The following is a 24972-nucleotide window of genomic DNA, read 5'->3' as shown; positions in this document are numbered from 1 at the left end:
TGGACCCGGTCTGGATCAGACCTTTGTACTGAGGGCAGCTGCTGTATCCTGGGGCAACGGGAAAGAAAACACACTTGACGGCTAGATTCCAGTCTAGGTCATAACAACAGTTAACATTTATGGTGCGTTTCTCTTCCTTGATGCTTCTATTATCAGCTCTGAAGAAATAGAGTTCTATAAGCCTTGTTCCTCAACCTGGGCATCAGACCTTCTCCCGGGAATAAGTCCCTCTCTCTTTGGCATTTGGTCACTTTTCTTTCCACTAGCTCCTTCCCACTTGCCTAGAAACATGATTGCTTCCCTAGACTACAAACCAACACCAAACTCCGCCCCCCAACAAAGTTCTTGAAGAGTATGTAGTCCACTCTCCTTACTGCTCCTGCCTTTGTACCACTATTCCTGCTTCTTCTACATCTTTGATGGGACTCCTACACGCTAAGAACTCGACATGCTGGCTCTGTTTCTTACAAGTTCTGTGACCTCAGGCAAATTGCTTAATCCCTGAAACGTAGTCCCCTCATCTGCAAAATGAGGATGCCAAGAATTACCCCATGTGGTTGTTCTGAGGATTAAAAACAAAGGGTCATTTACTTAAAAGGGAGCTTAAAAAATCTGTTACGTGTAAACTTTGGCAAAATCTATGGTTTTCTAATTCCAGGAGCTGCTAATTGCAGAGTATATGACTTCCCTCATTGAGGGAATGAGGGGCAATGTTCCCCATCTAATTTATGTGACATAAAAGTCATATTCCCTCCACTTCTTTTCCTTTTCAGCTGGAGCTTTTTTATGTTTGTAAGGAGCACCTATTTTATGCCAGACATTTTTACTACAGTATTTCATTTAGTCCTCAAACAATACTGGGAAATTGGTTTTGTTAGGCTCGTTTTACAATGAGGAAACAACTTGCCCAAGGTCTCAAGGTTAATAAGTAGAAAAGCAGGAATTTGGGCACAGTTCACTTTAATAGCAAATCCCATGCACCGTCCACTCAATGTTAGTATACCTCAAACGGCAAAGGGCCAAATCTCATTCTATTTGCCTTTATTTCTTCCTTGCGTAGTTTTCCAAAAGAAAACACTCCTAACCTGCTCTGAGAAAACCACTGTATAAACATCAGGGAGAATTAAAAAATACAAGATAGCAATAGATAGTTTATAAGAGAGGAACTTGAGTTAAAGTGTTTTAGTTATTTTTGTTTGTTTGTTTAAAATTATCTTTAAAGAAAGGGGATGAACATATTGACTAATCTTAGGTGCTACATCTGTACGTTAGTTTTAAGGGTAACCACTAAAGAACTGAAATAGAATAGGTATAAATTCCAAATCAGTAGAAGTGTTCAGAAAAAGGGAGTATATTAAGAAAATTCAACGACTAGAACAGGAGATGAGAAAGGAGAAAAAAGAAGCAAAGAGGAAGAAAGTTAAATAAATACGAAATGGGAGGGTGGTAATAAATTCAAAGATAATGATCATAATGTGACAGAGTGTGCTAGCTTTCACCAAAAATCCATTCCCTTTCTTTCATGGTTATAGAGTTGTGGTTGAGACATGGCTACCCCGCTAGTGGCCTCATTTTCCTGCTCCTTTGCTGCTAGGTGTGACCATGTAACTAAGTTCTGGCTGATGGGATATGAGCAGATGAGAAGTGTGTCACCTCTGGGCCTAGGCCTTTGGGTTTCGGTTCCATGCTTTTTTCTTCCTCAAGCTGGAATTCCCTAATCTGCTTCTACCATGTAGATAAAGGCAACACCCTGGAGGATGGAATAGCAATATGGGGCAAAGGAGCCACCCAGCTCCCTGGACCGCTTATCCCAAGAGTGTTTTATGAGAGAGATATAAATATTATGTTTGAGGGATGGCAGGGAGGAAGGAGCCTTTTACCCTAATTAATATACATAATAAATGAAAACTGGTTACCATAGACTACTAAAAGGCAGACCCTCAGATGGAGTAAATAATACCAAAATTCAACTGCTATTTACAAAAACACTTAAAAATAATGACTCAGAATGGTTTAAAATGAAGAGATGGAAAGATGTATACTAGGCAACCACTAAGAAAAAGAAAGATAATTGTATCAGACAAAATAGAATTTAAGGTGGAAAAACAATGGACCGATAAACACCTAATGAACTTCACTAGGCAACCTGGGTTATAGTCCTGACTTTGAAATTTATACAGTGGAACCCTGGGCAAATTGCTTTATTCTTTTCTAGTTTCAGTTTCTAGCTCTATAAAAGATGATAATAACACTATTTGCAGAGTTGGGAGTTAATGCATGGGGAACATTTTCTACAGCCATAAAAATATAGTAAGTCAAATTCGATCATATAATTCACTCATTCGACATTTACTGAGCACTTCCCATGCATCAGAAACTGTACTGAGGGCTTCCCTGGTGGCGCAGTGGTTGAGAGTCCGCCTGCCGATGCAGGGGACACGGGTTCGTGCGCCAACCCCGGTCCGGGAAGATCCCACATGCCGCGGAGCGGCTGGGCCCGTGAGCCATGGCCGATGAGCCTGCGCGTCTGGAGCCTGTGCTCCGCAACAGGAGAGGCCACGACAGTGAGAGTCCCGCGTACTGCAAAAACAAAACAAAACAAAACAAACAAACAAAACAAAAAAAAACTGTACTGAGAACTAGGAAGATGGCGTCAGTCACATTACCTGTCATCAGAGAGATTATATGTAAAAGAAAATGAGTTTAATAAAGTATTCTACGGCATTATGGAGGGAGGGGTGTGCATTTTGTCTAGAGAGAGTGGCCAGCAGAGTCAAAAAAGATTTCATAAAAAAAGGTGACTCTTAGGTTGATTCTGGAAAGATGATCGGTGTTTGGACAGGCTGAGTAAGAGGAGGGGTATTCCATGAGAAGGTACTGTATAAAAATAAGTGGCCTGACAGGGAACTGCATTCGAGGAACTCAGAGTGTTTGATGAGACTGGAGAAACAGATGCTGGCTAAGGTATTGGGACTTCATACTACAAGATGAAGCCATTTGAAGTGCTTATCCAGGGAATGACTTGCTTGATTTTGCATTTTAGAAAGCTTATTTTAGCCATGAGGTGAGAGATGGCAGAGGTGGAGGTGTAACCAGCTGAGGGGCTGTGAAACTAATGAGGAAAGGAATGCAGTGTTTCAGGGGCTTGAAAGAAAGGACCTGAAACCAGGCAAGAGCAGTGAAATGGAGAGAAGGTGATGGGCAGGAATGTCTGGTCCACGGAGGTGCAATGGGGGAGAGAAGGGGAGCCTGGGACAATTTTCAGACTTCTCCTTTGGTTGACTAGGCGGATTGTGGAGACACTTACTAGAACGAGACTAGAGAGAACAGGCAACTGGCAGGAAAGTTAACTCCTGTTTTAGTCAAGCTGAGTTTAAGGTCAGTGGGACGTCTGGGTAGAAATTTCTGATAAGAAATTGGCTTTACAGACTGGAGAGCTGGGATAGGGATGGACACTTTACGAGTTACTAGCACATGGTTGGTAGTTGAAGTCATGGGTGGGTCTGGATAGACCAGGCATTAGAAACAGACCAAGGGCAGACTACTTAAGCACTCCAACATGTCAGAGATGGCAAAGGGGCTGAGCAAGATGGTTAGAGAACTGGAAACTGAAGTGTCACAGTGGCCAATGGAAGAGATAGTTTCAAGGATAAAAGTTCTGGTCCCCAGTGACAAATGCTGCAGATATTTTAAATAAGAAGGGAATTGGAGGTGGAGGGGGGAACAACCCAACGGCTTAGGGAATTTTGAAAACCATAGGTGACCTTTGTCAGGGTCGACTCGGAAGAAGAGTGAGCACAGAAGTGGGTTTGCAGGGAAGAATGAGTGGTAGATGAAGAAATGGATGTGAGAATATTGAGAAAAGGCGTTTATCTCCCGAAGAGCTTGGCTGTGAGGAGGTGGGGACTGGAGACAGACTGGATCAATTAAGTGTTTTGAAAATTTCATTTTGTTTTAAAAATGTGTGAATATATTTGACATGATTAGGGGCCTTGGGAAGATGCTGACAGAAGGAGCCTGAAGGTCCAGGAGACGGAATAACCTGTGAAAAGCCATTCTTGGATTGGAAATAGATGGAAATCGTCTTCGATGCCAAAAGGATGATCGGAAACGCTGTGTGAAACGTTGTTTTCAAAGGGCGGGACGAGGTGACTTGCCATTTATTGAGCAGTCACTGCCAGTCCCTTCCCCTCTAACTTGAAGGTAGTGCTCGAATAGGAAGACAGATCGACTCCTTAGCAGGGTTTTTTCCCCATGAAACCGTTAATCATTAAAAGTGAATAAAAGAAGTACTCCCTCAAGCTTAACCCCTCTGGCAGATGCTAACCCATCTGCAGTGCTTTTAACGTCACAAAGAATAAACCATCCCTAAAGCAACTGGTTCAACAGCGGCTGTGGAATGCAGTTATCTCCCTCGCTCTGTCGAAGTCGGTTACTGTCCAGCGTGATTTCGTTCAAGCCTCAGCGCCCAGAGGAGGGGAGGTGCCTGCCGCGCGGGCCGCCGGCGTCTGGAGGGAGGCGGGCACTGGCTGCAGACACCGGGAGAGGGAGACTCGGGGAGAGGGGCGCTGGAGGCGTCTCCCGGGACTCGCAGCCACCGCCGTTCCCGTCGCCAGCGCATCGGCCGGCCCAGCCCGGGCTTTCCCCGCCGCTCCCCGAGCGCCCGGCTGCGGCTCGGCGTCGGTCCCCGGGGGAGGCCTCTCCTATCCCCACTGCCGCCCGGTGCCCCTGACCACCCGGCGGCCGCTTTCGGTTCCGCGCCTTATAAGGCCTGACAGGGGGGTCACGTGCGTCCCGGGCCGCCCGCCGGGAGGAGGGAGCGGCGGGGAGGAGGGGCGGGAAGCGGAGAGGAAAAGGGGAGGGAGCCGGGGGCGGAGGAAGGAGCGAGGGGCGGATTCTGTGGCCGTGGGAGGCGGTGGTGGTGGCTGCGGCGGCGGCGGCGGCGGCGGCGGCAGCGGCGGCGGCGGCGGGGAGCGGACCGCTCGGAGCTGGACCGAGGAGGAGGAGGAAGAGGTGGAGGTGGAGGAAGGGACCGGCGCGGGGGCGGGAGAGCGCAGCGCGGCGGAAGCCGGAGACGGCGGGAGGGCCGGTGGCTGGCCCCGGGCGGGAGCCGGGGCGGCGGCGGCAGCGGCCGTGAGGACCGCGGCGAGGGAAGCGCATCCAGCGGCCCCGGCGGCGGCGGCGGCGGCGGCGGGGGCCCGGGTCTGCGCGCTCGGGCGGCCGGCGGGCGCGGGCCGGCGCGATGGAGCCGCAGCACGTGCGCCCCGCGCCCGGCGCCCGCAGCCCGGCCTGGGAGGAACCGGTGGGTACAGCGCCCGCGCCCACCCCCTCCCACTTCTCCTCTGTTCCCCACCCCCGCCTCCGCCCGGGCCGGGTTCCGTTCAGGAAATGGCCCGGGATGAGGTCCCCAGCTGCTTCCCAGCCGGGACAGCGCTTCCTCCGCCGCCCGGGCTCCTCCTCGCGCGCCTCCCGGAGCGCCTTTGTCCGGCCAGCCGAGACTCTCCTCGAGGGGCCGCCGGCGATCCTCTGACCACGGCCCTCGGAGGACTGTTTCCGTGCTTCATCGACTTCTCAACTTTTTACTTGATTTTAGAGCGAGGAGGGTGGGTAGGGAGGGGGAAAGGAGAAACCCACTCTGTGGGTCCGCGTTCATGGCTCGGAGGAAACCGGTTTTCCCTCCCGAGACCGCGCCCTGGGCCGTCACCTGGGCGCGCAGGTTCCTAGAGATACGCGCTGGCTAGGCGGATCGCGGCTTGAAGCCCAGAACCACGCCTCCGCCTCGTGTTCGCCGCTAAAGCCCCGGGCTTTTCTAGGGGTCAAGGGGTTTGCCAGGGATGAAGCGGGAAGCTGACCTCGATTTCGACGAGGATTTTCCCTGCCCATACAACGCAGAGGTCGGGTAATTTTAGGGGCCAGAGTAACGTGTGCGTGTGCATGTGCATTGTGTGTGCGAGGATAAGGATCAGGAGCCCGGGGGGCTTCGGATTTGGTCCCTCAAACTCCAACTTCTTTCTTCCAACTCAGTCAGAATCACCTCGCATCTCTCCAGTGATTCTACCCCGAAACCCCCGTCTCGCTCAGAGCTCTGTAATCCTGTGTGGGCTGCCTTTTCCCTGGCATCGAATTTTGGCTCTCTACGTCCTGCCTCGATGTTTGCTACTCCGCCTTGGTTGAAATTCTTGAACCTATTTGAAAAGCCTCGTCCGAAATTTCTGGCCTCATCAGTATTTTGTTCAACATGTTCGGATGCTCTTTTCCCAGGGACTCTGCGTTATCTGCTCAGGCTGGCCCCCTGCCTGTTGAGAGCTTCTAGGTCAGGTGCTAGGCTTGGTTATCCTTTTTTTTTTTTTTTCTAATATGTACACTCCCAGCTCCTTCAACTCTGATCCATCTGTATCTGCAGCTGTCTTTGCTTTTGTAAATCTGAACATGTTGTTAGGTTGCCAATCTACTCGTATTTCTTCTATTGTGGTTATGCCTGGGGATTAAATTATTCTTGAAACTAAAAACAATTCAGTTTTGGAGTTTAAATCAAAGATCACTGAGAACTAAATTCAGTGACCTGGTTTTGTAACTTTTTTACTTTTAAACTCTCCTATGTGAAGTCTTTTTTGAACTTGCATACTTTAAGCCAACACCAATCACAATGAAAAATACTTTAGGATGCTGATGCCTCAACTACTTTGTGCCTAGAAAAACAGAGGAAGACTTTCATTTTTGCTTTACTTATAGTGACGAAAATGAAAATGTTCATTTATTAGCCTTTGAAGCTAGAGCCCGAACAGAAATACGTGAATGAATTGTGACACTTTGTCCAGCTGCAGAATTCTCCTAAAAAAATTAGGTTTATTTTCTTTAAACACTGAAAGCCTTTTTATTTACTCAACAGGTATTTTGTACAGCACCTACTATGTTCCAGGACTGTTGGAGCTGACAGCACAGGCACAAATCCTTAAATCCTCACAGAGTGTTCATTCTGAGTAGACAGAATGTCTTGTTTCATACATATTAATAGTTTACATTCAGAGAGTCCAAAAAAAAAATCTTCAGAGATCTCATGTGTGGTATAAAATGATACTTTTGACAAAGTGATTTTATTTGAAACCCTGTGGCCAGCTATGTCTGACACAAAGTCTAAGAACTAATAAAGGGGATTCTCACTTAATTTCTTAGAAAAGTTATCCAAATTACTGAAAAGTGGCGTATACAAGAAAAAAGAAGGGGTAAATTAGGGGAAATAGAGTATTTAAATGTTAATTATTTCAGACGTGTGGAGCTAAGTGGGGAAATACCAACTTAATCTAAGTATGTTGAAGGACAGTTTTCCTTTCAAAACAAATTTCATCAAAATCAGGGATTCTTGAACTTTTCTTGGATCAGTGATCCCTTTAAGAATCTAATCAAAACTATGAACTCTCTTTCTCCCCAAAATGTACGCATGCAACACACATATAAAAATTTAATAACATTTCAAGGGAATCACAGAATTCCCAAAACCAAATCTGTGGACCCTCAAAGACCTTGGGTTAAGAACATCTGCTTTGATCTGGACTCTATTTTGCTGTCATTTAAAATCTGTTTTTTAAATTCAAATATAGGCAATTTTAATACTTTAAAAGTATACTCATTTACATTTATGAAAAGGAGTATTCAATATTGAACAGGCAGTATTCACAGCACACAGATCCTGTTGCATTATCCCTTACTGTATATGCCAGCATACATGTAAGGATTTACTTTCCTTATCCTTTTTTGCCGGACCCCAAAATGATGTGATTCTACATAGAACTATTCTGACAGAAGAGTAAACATAGTTATCAGGAATCGATGCTGAGTAATAATAAAGAGAACGGCAAGTCTAACTTGAAATGCACCCATGTCTGGAGCTGAGAAGCAGCTGCTGGCCATCGTGACTTTTCTGTACATGGAGATGAAATGAAGTTATTTAGTTAAGTGAGGGCATTTAAATAAACTGTTAGCCTTATCATTACTCCACCTAGGGCACTGGGCCTACAAGAAGATAAATGTTAGCATTCAGGTGTCTGTGTATTTTCTTTAATGCTAGGTCTGGAATGTAATGAAATCAGTGGAAACAGAGACATTACCTAAATTTCTAATTAATTAAAAAATACTTTGGAAATAGGTGGGTAGGAAGATATTTAGCCAAGCAGCCCTTACTTGTAGATAATATCCTGGGGGAAAATGGATAGTTAGAATTCTAGCCAGAACTTAGAAGAGTGTGGGAGCATTTACAAAGTAGTTCTTAAACAGTGCAGGGACACTAGAGTACCTTTGACTTGTTAAAATTTATTTTTATATCCAAATGATTTTTATGTAGTTGGCTCTGGTGAAACTATTCAGAACTACTGAAAAATTAGGAAGGGAAGAGTTTCAAAGGAAAAAGGGCCAAAACATAACTGAGTGTTTACAAGTATATTTATGTATTAAGTCTAGACGGCCAAAGGTTTTTTGCCTTAGGTACAGTGATGAGCATATGTACATGGAGTTGATATCACAATTAATTTTGAAATCTTTTTCGTTGAGGTAACAACTAAGGAAATTTTAATGAAGTTTTGAATGTTAAATTCTAAATGTGGAATAGTGTATTACGGAAGTAGTTTTAAAGTTTGAATGAAAGCAGGTCTGTACCTGTTCAACCTGCAGTGTTCTTTGCATGGTTCCCATTGATTAGAAACTTGAGTCCTAGAACCTAACTCTTTTTAAAGTGCCTATGTACTTGGGTTCTTCAGAATATAAATGTAGACTTATTTATGTTTGATATAATATTTAATGTAAAACCATAGAACATGAGATTTAAAAGTTGCAAATGGATATTAAACCTCTTGTTATGAGTAGTGATCAATAAGAATGTAATTCAAAAAATCTCTATAGATATTAATGTTAATATTCATAAAGTTGGTATCAGAATGAGAATTGGCTCTAACTTATACATCTTCAATATAATAGTTTTTTTTTTTTTTTAAATGGGACAGAAAGCCCTATTAAGTAGAAACCTAAACCTAATTTAGTGGTAGCTTCTATTTCCATTTCTTTTTGAATGTAGTGTCTATGTGGCTTATGTCCAAGTTTGTAATAGTGTGTTTGTGATATGTTGTGTTCCAAACAAAGATTTCAAAGTAATAATAAATATGTAAGACACATCTAAGAAATTATTTGAAAATCTGAAAACGCCAAGTAAGGAAAAATTCAAGGAAATCTTGTAAATTAAAGAAATAATGTAATATGCCACATATTTGAAATTTGTTTTAGTTGCTATTTTGAGGTACATTAAAATGGTTGCAAATATTGAGCTCTTGACATTGCTATTATATTTTTAAGGGAAGCGAAGTGCATTGTAAGTATACAATATACAGCTTAAATATTGATTCTGGAAATTTTGCAGATAAAACCTGCAAAGTTGCTAGTGGGTCAGCTACTTTAAATCTGGGATTATTTGAAACAGTTCCTCAGAAGAGATGATTGAAGAAAAGAGGGATTTTTCACGAGCTGCCTTTTGTGGGAAATGATGCAACATTCCTTCACTTGCTTACACAGTATTTCACTCTGAGTATGTGCTAGGGAAATTGTAGAGCAGGGATCACTTATTTAGCACGAGCAGGCTAAGACTGGCTGTGCTTTCAAAGTCACAACCAAATTTTAGAACTTGTTACAGGAGTCTTTGAAGAGCAGGGATAACTGAGGTTAATTTTTTATGAAGTAACGAATACCTTTACTTTGAAGCATTAATTGCCGAGCTTTTGCACGGGAAGCTATTTTAATATTTTTAAGCGATCAGTGTTTGAATCAGAGTGAGAAGTGTATTCAGTCTTCTTTTTAAGATCACAGAATAGGCATGGACATTAAACAATGCCTTTTCCTTTAATCACTCTTTGCCTGGCTTCTGGAAAATGTTACTTATATAAAATTTTAAAGCCTAAAGTGTGAACAGAAACATATTATAATTGACTAACTTTTGTTGTATGATGTGGTAAGGTGAATAGAACATTAGAATAAGACACATGATTTTGACTTTGGTCCCGCTTGTGACTTTGGGCCTCAGGTTCTTTACATTAAAAGAGAGGTCTGAACTAGGTTTAGTCTTTCAAAAGGCCCTTTACTAGGCGCTCTTATTTACATTGTCAGACCATTGGACTTGTCAGTGACCAAACAGTTGGGTTGGGATAAAGGCCATTATTTTGATTTTTTTTTTTTCTCTGAAAGAATTCCCTTCTCAGCAGTACGTTCTTTGTAGATATAGAATTGCATTTTTACAGAGCCATAAGAGCTCTTAAAGTTTATTTTCCCACCTCCTTCCCTTCCTAAAGAAGACAACTGAGGCTGGAGAAGTAGCCTTTATCAATTAGTATTACCTGGCAGCAATCTCCTGTCTTTGCACATTCAAACTAATCAGCACATTTTACATTTCAGTCAATTTAATCTACCGTGTGGATAGACAGTGGTATTAGGATTGCATATTGCTTCTTAAAATCTCTTAGAACTGTTAGTTCTGTCACAGCAAATTATTGAGAGTAAGACTGAAACTAAAAACAAACAACAACAACAAAAATCCCAAACTAAAACATCCCTCCCTTAGTCTGGAGGACCCTCAAAGGTCATGTCAGTTGAAAAAATTCGAATGAACCCTGAAGGGCACGAACACGCTAAAGAGACTGAATGCTTTCCTTAAGTGTGAAGAGACTGCATAATCTGGCAGGGACTTTTTGCCCTACTTAAAAACATAGCTAACACCAGTTTGGAATTCCCTGTGGACGACAAGAGGAATCTGTCATTTTAGTCTCTTCTCTCGGAAGCCCTCCCACACCTACAAGGGTTCTTTGGCACGGGGCGTGCACAACGCACCGCGAGGCTGCTATTCCCAAGTGTCCGCTCAGCCCGCTCGCGGGGGACGAGCTGTGAGCGGTGCCTGCCGCCTGTTGATCCCATTTCCTCCTGCTCTAGTCCGGGTTAGGGAGTGGCTCTCCCAGGACTTCCAATGTTTTCGTGCTCGGGCACTGGTGTTCACACAGCTCCAGTGCATTGTTTTCTTCCAGGCAGTCTCGGTTAGCGCTTCAGCTTAGATATTTATTTTGCATTCTGTCGTCTCGGGCTGCGGGTACTTGCTTGTCTCTCCACGCCCTGGCCAGTTTCCTTTTAGCCAAAGGGATCGCTCTTTCTGAACCAAAAGTTCTCAGAGCCGAGTGGAACCTCCCGGAAAATGCTCTTCTCTTCCGTGTGCGCCGGATGGGAGTGGGGGTGGGCCAGAAACTAAAGGCCACGGTCGGGAGAGCTGAAAGGACCCGAACCCCTAGGCGGAGGCGGGAGAGGTACGGGTCAGCCGAGAAGGGCTCCGGGGTCCGGAGACAAAGGGGGCAGCGCCCATCCACCTCGGGGCCGGAGGGGACTTTTACTCGTGGGAACTGTGCGGCGAGGCCCAAGTGTCTCTGGAGAGATTCTGGGTCCAGGAGGTGGCGGGAGCACCCAGGGGAGCCGGGAGGAAGCTAGGTTCCCTTTCTACTCCCGGGGCCGTTCTTGCCGCTGCTGCCCGGGAACCGAGGGAGGGAGCCTCGCTACTGCCGGGCCTGCGGGGATGGGCTGCGGAGGCTTCGCGTCTCCCCCGCCCTCCCGTCCGTCCTGGGGACCCCAGACCCTAGGGGAAGTGGGAGGTTGTCCCAATCCCTCTGTCGCTCCCATCCTCTCTACCCGCGCCGGTTGTATTCCGGGTCAGGAACCCTGTAACATCCCGAGGCTGGGTGCGCTGCCGTCCCATTGGGCCTGGGTCCGTGTCCCCTGCGCCCCACCGCGGTCGCCACTCAGGCGGGAGCGGAGCGCGGGATCCTGGAGGGCCCCGGCCGCGGGAGGCGTCTGGTCCCCGGCGACCCTTCCCCCGCGGGGCCGGCTGGGGGAGGGGAAGATGGCGGCGGCGCCTCGGCGCGGGGCTCCGGGCCCGGCTCGAGCAGAGCACACCTACTGACCACCGCCGCCGCCCCCGCAGGGCGGTGCTGTGTCCCCGCAGGAGTCGGAGAGGATGGCGGGGGCCGGCGGCCAGCACCACCCTTCGGGCGCCGCGGGAGGAGCGGCCGCCGCGGCCGGCGCTGCGGTAGCCCCCGCCACTGCCTCGGCCGGGCCCGGAGAGGATTCGTCCGACAGCGAAGCGGAGCAAGAGGGACCCCAGAAACTGATCCGCAAAGTGTCCACTTCGGGGCAGATCCGGACCAAGGTGAGGCGGGCCCAAGGGGAGCGTGGAAGACGGGAGGCGGCTGGGCGGGGAAGAGGAGAGTGGGCGCCTGGGGCGCAGGGCGATCCCGGGAAAGTGTGGAGCCGAGGTGAGGGCGGGGCCTGGGCCCGGAGGCGGGGCCTGGGGGAGCCGGACGGCGCGCGGCAGAAAGGGATTCCCGGCCGGCGCGCTGGGGCCTCCAGGGTGGGTTCCGGGGGAGATGGGTGGGCAGGGGCGGAGGAGAAAGGAACCAGGGAGCGTGGGAAAAAGCGGAAGCGCTGTTTTAGAGTTCCCACTCAGGGATCTAAAAAGGAGTGTTTCATTTTTGGTACTACCTGCCGTGCAGTGGTTCGGTAGAGTGCGTTGCGCAGGGAGCGAAGTGCAGGCTGACCAGCCAGAGCTGCAGTGAACTTCGCCACCTTCCCTTCCCGTGGGCAGCAGCCTGCCTCTCCCTGGCCCACTCTGAGAGGGTGGATGGGGAGGTGACACCTGCCAGTCCCTGTGCCCCTTTGCTGCCCTTTGGTAAATGATGCTCGCGGTTAACCGCACCCTAACGCGGCACAAACAACAGACCTCGAGTTAGGTTCCCGCTAAGTGCAGTGTTCTTATCTTATCGACACACCCATGGTTAATTTTAATAATGAAAAGTAACTGCTTTGTGTCACGTGGAGATAAGCATGCTGTGCTACTCTTTATGTAGCAGGTACTGTTGACCTGTGAGGGCTCAAAGTTGAGAGTTTTAATTTGATTTTATATGTATATATAGCAAATGCTTACGACTGACTGAAGGATTATTTATACACTCTAATTTTCATCATACTGTAGAAATCATCACTCTGAGAGTCAGTTATCACGGGGGGACTTTAACGAGGAATTTGAAAAGGGAACCAATAAAATCATTGGATATGTGTGCTCTTTAAGAATAAATTTGCAGAAGTTAATTCATTCTATACCTATTTTTATGAGAATTTGTTTTCTAAGGTTAATGGACCCATGTATGAAAATAGAACTTTTATTATATGTCTGTGGATTCATGTTTGCACCTGCCTCCTTATTTTCTAAAATAAATATGTGTAAGCACACACACAACTGCTAACAAGCTGCACTTAGGGAAGAGTCAAAGATGCTTCTTTTTTTTTTTGGTACACGGGCCTCTCGCTGTTGTGGCCTCTCCCACTGCGGAGCGCAGGCTCCGGACGCACAGGCTCAGCGGCCATGGCTCGCGGGCCTAGCCGCTCTGCGGCATGTGGGATCTTCCCAGACCAGGGCACGAACCCGTGTCTCCTGCATAGGCAGACAGATTCTCAACCACTGCGCCACCAGGGAATCCCAAAGATGCTTCATTTTTAAGTGCACATCTTGTAACCTCCTTTTAACGGTGACATTTTTAATTTAATATAATTTTGATAAATTAAGGATATGGAGTTTAATGTATTTTTAGAAGATTAAGGCTAAACAAAATAGGGACTTTCCTAACAGAGAGTACCTTTAACATTTGAAATCTTAGTTAAAAAAAAAAAGTTCCCAAAACTGTGTTAATAATGGGCAAAATGGCAGGTTTTAAAAAAATGGTATTTTTATACATTCAACTGAAATGGTAAAAATTCCATGTATACTTACATCAAGATTGACCAGTAAATTTATACTGTTTGGAAGAAAATTTAGAGATAACTCTAATTTGAATTGAGTAAAGTCAAACAACAAATTTGTTGGGAGTACCACTAAAATTTGAAGGGTTCTTGAACTCATGATGATAGCTACGACTATACTCTTTAAATTTGATATTATCTATGGTTTGGGGTAAAGCATCTATATCGAGACTAAGAGTAAATTCAGAAAGCATGTTTATTCTTGGTTTTCCATTTAACTTTCTCACAAAAATATTTAGCACATAATGTTTTGCCATGATTAGGGATAATTAGTGATCATTAAATGAAACGTTCCTTAAATTTCTAAGATGTATTTATTGAATTTCAGAAGTTCTATCTTTTATACTAGCTTATAGAAGTGCATACAAGTTCATCAACATTATCATATATGGACACATGAAATCAGGGCCTAAACTGGCTGAAACTGGTGGGCCTTGTCCTCCCTGCCTGTCCCAACCCCCCAATCCAGACTGTTCATCTCTTCTACAGATTTCATCAGTTACATCTCTTAACCACAGGTACTGATTCTCAGGGTTGAGGGCAGGACAGTGGACAGAATTCATAGAATGGGAACTGCTAAATTTAACTGTTGGTTTCCAGTCTTCAGTTATGATCCAGATGAGAGTTAAGGGAAAAGATCTTTAGAAAAGGACAGACACGCTTGATCCCTTCCACAGGTGTGTAAGATGGAGGAGACTGGAGGAGAAGGAGGCCCTGAGATTAGCCCAAGGCTCAGTCATATTTAAGACAGCAGGAGCTTGTATATCCTGAAGATAAACCAAGGGACCACTAGGTGTCACAAGTTGTGATTACTAATGGTATCTTCTGCCCTGGTTATGTAGCAGCCTGGGGTGGTGTTTGTGGCACACGCACACGTATTTACACGTACATATCCATGTGCTTACATATGTCTGCACATATATGCTCTCTCTTTGGAAAGCACTTATATACAGACATACAAAGGGCCTACAGCAGAGTGAGTTGTGCATAGAGGTCGTAAGTATTTCTTAAATGAATGACTGTGTGTATATATTACATACATACATATAATGCTTCATATATATGGGTATTATTGTTAAAATGCAGTACTTATTTTAGTGTCCTTTAAGATCCTTAGGATCATAAAACTGTTTGGTGTCTAGTTTAGGTCTGGAGTGAAAAACAGCCAGTAACTTAAGTAATTACCTTATTTGAAGTGAAGTGAAGTGAAGTGTTCCTTTTTGTGAATGCTGGTTAATGTTTTAAATAATTTGAGTGTTAGTGAAGAACCTTAAGTTAATTGTGGCATTTGGAAGGTATCCAGACTTTTCTTAATTGAAAAAGTAACGAGTACATACAGTAAGACGTTCAGACAGTGTGAGAGGATATTGGTGATGGTAGAGTATCCAGTGAAAAGTAATCTTCCTCCCACGTTAGACCACATAGTCTCTGTCTCAGAGGCAATTGTTGACATTTTCTTGGTGTGTTTCCAGAAAATTTCTATGCACATACAAGGATATATGTGTGTGTGTGTGTGTGTGTGTGTGTGTGTGTAAATATGTAGTATTTAAAAAATACTAATGAGAACATTCTCTACACATTCTGCATCTCGTTTGTTTGAAACATGGAGATCATTTCTCTAATGCTTGACTATGACTACCTCATTCTTTGTAATGATGGCAAAGTATTCCATTATATTAGGTTGAGCTAAGTGAAGTTGCTCTGTCAGTAGGTCAAAATGATAGAGAGTAGGGCCGGGAGGTGGGGAAAATGGGGAGAAGTACACACTTTCAATTATAAGATGAATATGTTCTGGGGATTTAATGTACAGCATAGTGACTGTAGTTAATAATACTAACTTGTGTATTGTGTACTTGAGATTTGCTAAGAGAATAGCAAAGTATTCCCACCACACACACACACACACACACACACTCTTAGCTGTGAGGTGATAGATATATTAATTAACTTAATTGTGGTAATCATTCCACAATGTATATGTCTATCAAATCATCACATTGTGTACTTTAAGTATACACAATCTTACTTGTCTGTTATACCTCCATAAAGCTGTTAAAAATGGTCCAACATGGGAAATTTCATACGGTTTAACCTGCATGTTATGTCATCATTTAATTAACCAGCTGTCTATGAAAGGAAATATGGGCTATTTTAAGACAACACTAATCTCAGCTTTTTTGCAGTGGATACGATGTACTTTTTTTTTTTTTTTTGCGGTACGCAGGCCTCTCACCGTTGTGGCCTCTCCCGCTGCGGAGCGCAGGCTCCGGACGCGCAGGCTCAGCGGCCATGGCTCACAGGCCCAGCCGCTCCGCGGCCTGTGGGATCCTCCCGGACGGGTGCATGAACCCGTGTCCCCTGCATCGGCAGGCGGGCTCTCAACCGCTGCGCCACCAGGGAAGCCCACGATGTACTTTTTAAATAAAGAATAAATAAGACTGGCATGCCTTTTAAATTAGTGTGGTTTAATAAAATGCTCATGTACATTTTAGTACCCTTGTCACATCCTCATATTGTATGCTCTTTGTTCCCGTTTTCATTTCCCATTTTTTCCTCCTGTTTCTTTGCCTTGCTGTCATCTCTACTATTTTTCTCTTTCTCTGTTTTTCACTTTTTTCCTTTCTCTGTATTAGCTAAATGGAATTTCAGGTAGTCTCATCTAGCTACCCAGGTGCTAAACGCTAGATAATTTTATGGGTGCCTCGATTTCCCCAAAGGAAAAAAAAATCACTTATATACAAAAGTTTAAATAGTGCTGATGTGGGGAAGCCAAAGGGAGCTGTAACTCATCAAATCTCTTCCTCTCTCTTTACCCTTGGCTGTTATCCCTAAATTCTTAGTCTTGTTTCAAGGAGAAGCTTGATTTTGCATTCAGATTTACTATTGTAGAGAATTTCACAGGTGTTTGCTGGGAGTGAGACATTCTGAAACAGCACCGATACAACCTCAGACCAGCTTGGTTTTGAACATGCGTGTGAAGGACAGTCGGTTTGCTTTTTGTTGGCCCATGAATACTGTAGTCTTTCATTTTGCAGCAAGTGGCTGGAGGAACATTGGTCAGGCTTATAGACTAGGACTGTTCAACTGTCATAAGCCAAACAGTGTAAACAAGTGGAGCCATCTCAATGACTTTTTTTCACACTGACTCATCTTGGTTAAGGTCTTGAAGCTTCATGTGTCAAAACTATTTCCTAATTTGGTTTATTATGCGCGCATTTATTTTTTTGACATTTATGTCTTCTTACAGTTAATTTTAATGTCCATAAATGGGTCTCTAAATTTAGGTAAAACATACCTAAACACTGGAAAGATATTCAGAACTTTGCAACATTGTATCTGGATTAGGACCTCTCTTTCAGCCCATTAAAAGGATAACCACCACATTCTTCAGTTGGTACCTTGGTTTTACTTTAACACAAAGGATGTATAAATAAACTCTTATATCTTTATGGTAAGGTATAATCAATATGGAAATATTGATTTGTATTTTTCACTGCTTTATGAGATACAATTTGTGCGATTAAAACATTATTTTTCACCATAAACCTTCGATAGAGTAGATTAGGGAAGACTTGCTCAGTGTTTTTCAGGTTGTAGGTGGCAGCCCATTAGAGGGTCATGCTGATTCATATCCAGTATTTAAAACAGAAACAGAATAGATTCAAAAATACTATTTAAGACTTTTAGCCACAGTTCTGCATGGAAACATTGGATTGGGTAATGATCCAGATAGGACGGGAAACAGAAACAAGGCCAGAAGATTGTTAAGAAATAAAGTAATATTAACAGGTTTATTGTTCAGAAACTCAACATGATGTGAAAGGCAAGTAAGAGTTTTTACATTTTGATAGGTGATGAGCAGGAAGATACCTTGAATTAGAATAATTAACATTCATCTAGGCAGAAATCAGCTAACTTTTTCTATAAAGGGCCAGGTAGTAAATATTTTAAGCTTTGTGGGCCGCAGTCTGTGTTGGAATTACTCAGCTCTACTGTTGTAGTATAAAAGCAGCTATAGATAATACTTAAATACCTATAGGAAGCTGAAATGTGGTATATGTCTATATGTGGTAAAATGTGACTGCATTTGTTCCAATAAAACTTTATTAAAGGATGTTAACATTTGAGTTCATAATATTTTTATGTGTTAAAAAATATTCTGTTTTTAAAAAAGCCATTGACACATGTAAAAACCTTCTTAACTTGTGGGCTGTATACTATCAGGTGCCAGAAGTATATATGGCCCATGGATTTGTCTTGTGGGCTGTAGTTTTTTGATCCCTATCCTAGGTGATGGAAAACGGTTTGCAAAGCACTACAAAGTTAAGGTGCTGTGAAATGCAATCAGTGTTTAGGGGACCAAAAATAGCTAGATTTCAATCCATTTAAAACCCTCATCTTTGTAGAACATTTTATTTTTAGCTTGGTTTGCGTCTTTGCTTCCATTTTAATGTGAACTAAATATAGACTGGAAACTCTGAGTCTTGGTACACTAATATATGGTATAACAGCTTTCTTTCCATTTTGATTACAAGTTAAACATGATATCCCATTATTAAAGATAAGAGAAGTAATAGCTAATTTACTAAACCTTTACATATAACTTAAGATGCATTATTTGAAGGTATCTAAATTTAGAAAGCTTCCAGTTAGTTTAAGGTTGCATGTTTGCTATTGTGGTGAGAGTGATGGAAGGTTATATGAAACTACTGTTGTAAATGACTCGGGGCTCCGTACTGTTTCCAGGGTACAGTGTTTCACTCATATTGGATTTGTTAGGTTTTACTTGCTCAGGAAATACGTATACAGCAAAGGTTTTAATTAAAGAGAGTTTGTTTCATGTCTAAAAATAGACCTTTGAAAAAGACCATAACATGTTCGTTGTATGTCCATGCCCATTACATTTTCCCTTGGCAAATTAGTTTGATTTTGTTGGGTATGGAGTATTTTTTTCTGTGAATATTTAATTATTTGAAACACATTTGTATTTTTGATTTGGTTAAGTGGCTTAAGATGGTCGATAGCCATTGTTGATAATGGCCTTAATTTAAGATTCAATGTACATTGTTTCTACTTTAGATTGTCACTTATTTTTTTCAAATGAATATATATGGCAATAATTCCCCTCCCTGCCTCCCCCTCTCCCCCCGCTTTTTGTTAGAAGGATATTGGGAAGACTTGTTAGCCTCTTGTTTTCGTTTTTAATTTTTATTGGAGTATAGTTGATTTACAATGTTGTGTTAGTTTCTGCTGTACAGCAAAGTAAATCAGTTATACGTTTACATATATCCACTCTTTTTTAGATTCTTTTCCCATATAGGTCATTACAGAGTACTGAGTACAGTTCCCTGTGCTATACAGTAGGTCATTATTAGTTATCTAAGCCTTTTGTTTTACACCAAGGAAATATGATTAACTTTATCATGTGTGGAGCTGGAATCTCTAACCTTCTCACTGTGTGGTTTGAATACCAGGACTTTCTCAAACCATCAGATTATAATTTAGTATAATAAAGCTTTTTTTAATAAAGCTTGGGGCATTTATGTCAGAAATTTGAAGATACCTTTCTCCTTAGCATTTTATTGTTTACAGAGCAGTTTTATGTACATGATCTCATTGAACAGTTGCTTAAAACCATATGAATTTTACAACTGATAAAACTGAGACCAAGTTTGAACATCTGCCGAGTAAATGGCAGGGTTGGAACTCAAAAGCAGGACTTTGGAACAGTGGATGGCTTCCAAACGTCTTCTTTTAAGTCCCGTAAGCTTCTTGGGTTTTGAAACTTCACATCTACAGTGTACAAGTATGGATGTATGCGGGTGTCTCCTTACCTCTCCTGCCTCTTCTCCTCTCCCCTAAATTCCCCTCTCCTCCCCCTTCCCTTCCCTCCTCCTTCCTGCCCAGCCCTTTATTCGTTTGTTTAATCTGTGAACGTATCTGTGACCAATGTTTTAGGTATCCTAATGCCTTTTTGCAATCGAAACCTCTGTTTTTAGTGAGACGTTAAAGAGGGTATGTTTGAAAAGTGAATTGTGGAATAAAAAATTTCAGCTGAAATTTATATTAATTTTAATTACTGTTGGACAAATCATGGAATCGCTTTGAAAATGTCTTTAGAAGGACTAATTTAGAAGAAATGCTTATAGGTATCTAACACTTCAAATAGATTTTCAAAGAAAACTGTTATTTTCACTTTTATAAGGTAAGATGCTGTTTTTAAAAGGTCATGGTATAGCGCTAAAAAGAATTATATAAAGTACTTTTCCATTGGCCTATTAAGGCATAGTTGAGGAAAAAATATGAGTAAAATTTATTTTTAAATAAAAGGCTAAGGAATGAAAATGACATTTTGAGGGCCCGATTTTCTCCATCTGACTTTTTTTTTTTTTTTTGCGGTACGCGGGTCTCTCACTGTTGTGACCTCTCCCGTTGCGGAGCACAGGCTCGGGACACGCAGGCTCAGCGGCCATGGCTCACGGGCCCAGCCGCTCCGCGGCATGTGGGATCTTCCCGGACTGGGGCACGAACCCGTGTCCCTTGCATCGGCAGGCGGACTCTCAACCACTGCGCCACCAGGGAAGCCCTGACTCTTTTATTTAGATTAAGAAAGGGTTCCAGGGTGTATACCTGAGCAGGCACACTGTTTTGAGTGGGATTATTTGTACAAACTCATATAGTACTTTAAAATTATGTTATAATAATATATGTATGTATGAATATATACTATCTCCGTGGTTTGTGAAGCATAGTGGTAAAATGAACACCTGTGAACCAGCTTTGGAATGAGAACATTTTCAACATCACGCATCTACCTGTGTGCCCCTTGTCTTTTCTACTCCTTTGTTGCCCCTCAATTCATTCAAAAAGGTATTTATGGTGTCCATGTACTGTCATAGGTGCCGGGGATAGAGCAGTAAACAAAACCAAAATAGATGAAAACCCCTGCCCTCATGGGGCTCACATTTTAATGCAGGGAGAATTTATAACTTATAAATATGTAAAGTGCATAGTATATTAGAAGGTGAGAAGTGCTATGGAGAAAAGAAGCATGAATGGGAGCGGGGATGGGGTAGGAAGGGGAAGGTCTTCCTGAGAAGGTGACATCTGAGCAATGACCTTGAGGAAATGAGCTACGCAGACATCTGGCGGGGGTGGGGGCGGAAAGAAGTCAGGCAGAAGGAACAGAGGCTGCAAAGATCAAGAAACAAGCTACAACAAGGAGGCGGTCTGTGGGGCTGAAGTGGGGTGGGGGGATGGGAGTGGAGGGGAAGCAGGTGGAAAGCTAGAAGTAGGTTAACAGTAAGGTCGTGTAGAGTTCCTTGCTTGGGGTTCATGCATTCCATAGTCTGGATGGGCTTCAGAGGGCTCCCCAAATTTTGTGTCCACAGGTATGCCCCTCAGAAGACTAAAACCACTGATTTGTAGAGGGGAATTGCAGGACAGGCAATAAAAGACAGATTAAAAAAATACAAACACGAACTATAACCATCTGTTGTTGTTGTCCTTTGGAGAAATGCTAAAATTAGGAGTGGGTTCAGTGCAATGCAAGGAGAAACTCCATTGGACAGCAGGGTCCCTTGGGGCAGTTAGGTAGTGTCAGGTTTGCTTCTCAGCTATTCCATGTGCAATTAGGTGACCTTTACCATGTTACTTAACGTGGCAGAGAATGCTGTGCCCCTCAATATCTGGGTTCCCCCTGTCCTTCCTGGCCCGCTTTTAGACTTCAGTTCCCGCGTGCAGATAGGTGGGGCTGTGTAAACTGAGTTTGGGCTGCTGGAATATGCGTGGGCAGGATGTTTGTCACTTGGCTTCTGAAGCCATTTGTGGGACTCTCCATGCTTTGTCCCTTCTCTCACGTGCCAGACGGATGTCGATTATCCAGTGGAAGGAGCTTGGATCCCTGACTCATAGAGCAGAGCCTCTGTGATCCTGCCCCCAAGCCTCATTGGCCAAATTGGATCGTGACACAAAAGGGACATGGACCTTTTACTGTGTTAAGCCCCAGAGATTTGGGTATTGTTTGCTACAACAGTTAGCATACTCTTAACCAAGACACTTCATTTCTCTGAACTTCAGATTTCTCATTTGCAAAATAGGGATAGTGATTCTGACCTCAAAGGGTAGGGATGAGGATTAAGGAAATACACAGTATGCTTTTGTATCCCTGATGATTATAATTCTTTTCCAAAACTGGTATAAAATCCTGATAATGCAGTTATTCCTGATACACGTGCCTTCTCAATACTGGAATCAGTAGGCTACACAGACCACTGTCCTTTGTTGACTATTTAATGGACTTGATAAAACTATATATATATATATAATTAATTTATTAATTTTTGCTGTGTTGCGTCTTCGTTTCTGTGCGAGGGCTTTCTCTAGTTGTGGCAAGCGGGGGCCACTCTTCATCGCGGTGCAGTGCGCGGGCCTCTCACTATCGCGGCCTCTCTTGTTGCGGAGCACGGGCTCCAGATGCGCAGGCTCAGTAGTTGTGGCGCACGGGCTTAGTCGCTCCGTGGCATATGGGATCCTCCCAGACCAGGGCTCGAACCCGTGTCCCCTGCATTAGCAGGCAGATTCTCAACCACTGCGCCACCAGGGAAGCCCAAAACTATATATTTTTACAGACCATTATTTTGTAATTTGGAAAACTGTCTTTGCCACCGTGCAGGGCCCTTTGGACATACGAAAACCCATACTGCCAGAGCAGTGAAGATGGACTCCCTCGATAACTTTCATGAGGTCCAACCTTGTTTCTAGAGTAAGATATGCTACAAATGTCTTAGGAAAAAATACTTTATTAAGAACAAACGACCACTTGGAGGTGGTAGTGGAGATAATTGGCCAGGTAGGCTTTTAGGTGCATCCATGGCCACGTCTGCTTTTATCCTGGACTGATCTTTACACCTTCCCTTTCTCCCCTTCCTCAGCCCCCACAATCTGGCTTTTGCCCCAGACACTTCATGAAAACCTCTTTTGCAAAGGTCACTAATGATCTAATTGCTAACATCCAGTGGTCTCTTTTTAGTTTTCACTCAGCTGTGTTTCTTGCAGTTTTGACACTGTTGACCATTTTTTTTTTCTCACGCCTTCCCCCCCACCTTTTTTTTTTTTTTGCGGTACGCGGGCCTCTCACCGTTGTGGCCTCTCCCGTTGCGGAGCACAGGCTCCGGTCGCGCAGGCTCAATGGCCACGGCTCACGGGCCCAGCCGTTCCGCGGCACGTGGGATCCTCCCGGACCGGGGCACGAACCCGTGTCCCCTGCATCGGCAGGCGGACTCTCAACCACTGCGCCACCAGGGAAGTCCACGCCTTCCCCTTTTGCTTTCAAGGTTTAATCCCTCTTATCTTTCTCATTAGCTTTTACTCCCTCTCAGCCTCCGTCCTTGATTCCTTTTGCTAATGCTGAATGTGTGTGTTTCCTAGGATTCTCACTCTCCTTGCTTTTCCTTGGTTGATCTGATCCATCAGGTTAGGCTTTGACTACCAGCTGCACCCATCTTTCTCCAGCCTGTGCTCTCTCCTGAGATCTGGACCCTTTGCCTACTAGACATTTCCTATGGTGGGTCCTGTAACCGTCTCAGCCTCAATATTTTCACAAACAGATTTAAATACACAAGCTCCCCGCCTCCCTGGCCACATTTTGCTCCATTATTTTTATAGGAAGGATTTGCCTTGTAGTTAACTCTGATTTTTTGTTTTGCTGATAATATTCATTAATTCATTTGCTTTTAGCAAATATGCGTTCAATGCCTACTGTGGCTAGGCCGAGTGCCAGGGCCTGGGGAAACAGTGGTGTATAAAGCAGATACAGTCCCTTGCCTCGTGGAGCTCAGTTAGCAGTCACCAAGTTTGGTCAATTGTGTATTTTCATAGATTATCTCCCTTAATCCTCATAATAAAACTAAGTAGGTAGGTACAAATATTATCCCCATTTTAGAAACACGGAAACCAAGGTTTAGAGAAATCACTTGCCCAAGGTCACCCAGCCATCAGGCGACCTGCTGGATGCCTGATTTAACTATTATGATATATAATACTGTCCCTTTCTCTACTGCTTGTATCTGTGGTGAGTTCATTCCTTCCTTCTCATTTCTATTGCTGTTTCCCCAACCTTCACTTAAACTTTATAATTTAGCATGTGGATTTTTGTCATGGATTTGCTCTCTGGTCCCTTCTCTGCTACTCCTCTGCCAGAGCTATCTTTATAAAAGAGAAGTATGATCATAATACATTTTGCATCAACTCTTAGTCATTACCCATTACTGGTGGGATAAAGTCTAAATTTCTTAACATTGCTTCCTAGTTCTTTCTCAGTTTAATGCTAAACTACCTTTCTATTCATTTAATCATTATTTATTGAGTACTGTTGTAGTTGCTAGAATGGCAAAATCACATAAAAAAGCCTGCTTACTAGAGCTTGTAGTCTATTGAGGGAGAAGTTAATAAACATGTAAGGAAATATATATCAGATGTTCATAAGCATAATTAAGGAAAATAAAACAGGATAAAGGGAGAGGGAGTGATGGAGCGGTGTGTGTACAGATGAGTGTGTGTAAAGTATTTTGAGTGAATTGGTCCAGGAAAGACTGTCTTTGATGAGGTAATATATATATATATATATATATTTTAACATCTTTATTGGAGTATAATTGCTTTACAATGGTGTGTTAGTTTCTGCTTTATAACAAAGTGAATCAGGTATACATATACATATGTTCCCATATCTCTTCCCTCTTGCATCTCCCTCCCTCCCACCCTCCCTACCCCACCCCTCTAGGTGGTCACAAAGCACCGAGCTGATCGATGAGGTAATATTTGAACAGGGATCTGAATGAAGTGACATGAGCCATGCAGATATCTGGTGTCAGAGCGTACCAGGCAGAGTCAATACTGTGGTCTCCAGTCCTGGCCACTGTTGTCCTGTGGGCAGTCACGCCAAACCCCTCTCTGTTCCCAGAGTCAGGCAGGTGCTGTCACACCTCCAAGTCTTTGCATGAGTTATTCCGTCTACCTGGAATGCCTCCTCTTTCCTGTTTCTCTGCCTAATTTATTTTATACCATCATTTCCCCACATCTCTGAAAATATCTGAAGTGGTTTACATT

The 24972-nt window shown here is 43.7% G+C and overlaps 1 protein-coding gene across 3 annotated transcripts in view; it reads left to right on the top strand.

Moving 5' to 3' along the window:
- Nucleotides 1–4935: 4935 nt before the first annotated feature.
- Nucleotides 4936–24972, top strand: part of DGKH (diacylglycerol kinase eta) — a 173183-nt gene continuing 153146 nt past the window's right edge. For all 3 annotated transcript variants that reach the window (XM_060288275.1, XM_060288274.1, XM_060288273.1), the window contains exons 1-2: nt 4936–5019; nt 11993–12217. In XM_060288275.1, coding sequence (XP_060144258.1) covers nt 12026–12217 — 192 coding nt within the window. In that variant the 5' untranslated portion in view covers nt 4936–5019; nt 11993–12025. The remainder of the gene's footprint in view (nt 5020–11992; nt 12218–24972) is intronic.

This window comes from Globicephala melas, chromosome 18 (genome assembly GCF_963455315.2).
Source record: "Globicephala melas chromosome 18, mGloMel1.2, whole genome shotgun sequence".
NCBI classification, from domain to species: domain Eukaryota; kingdom Metazoa; phylum Chordata; class Mammalia; order Artiodactyla; family Delphinidae; genus Globicephala; species Globicephala melas.
The sequence above is the reverse complement of the archived record's forward strand: the minus strand, read 5'-3'. Positions and strand labels throughout refer to the sequence as shown.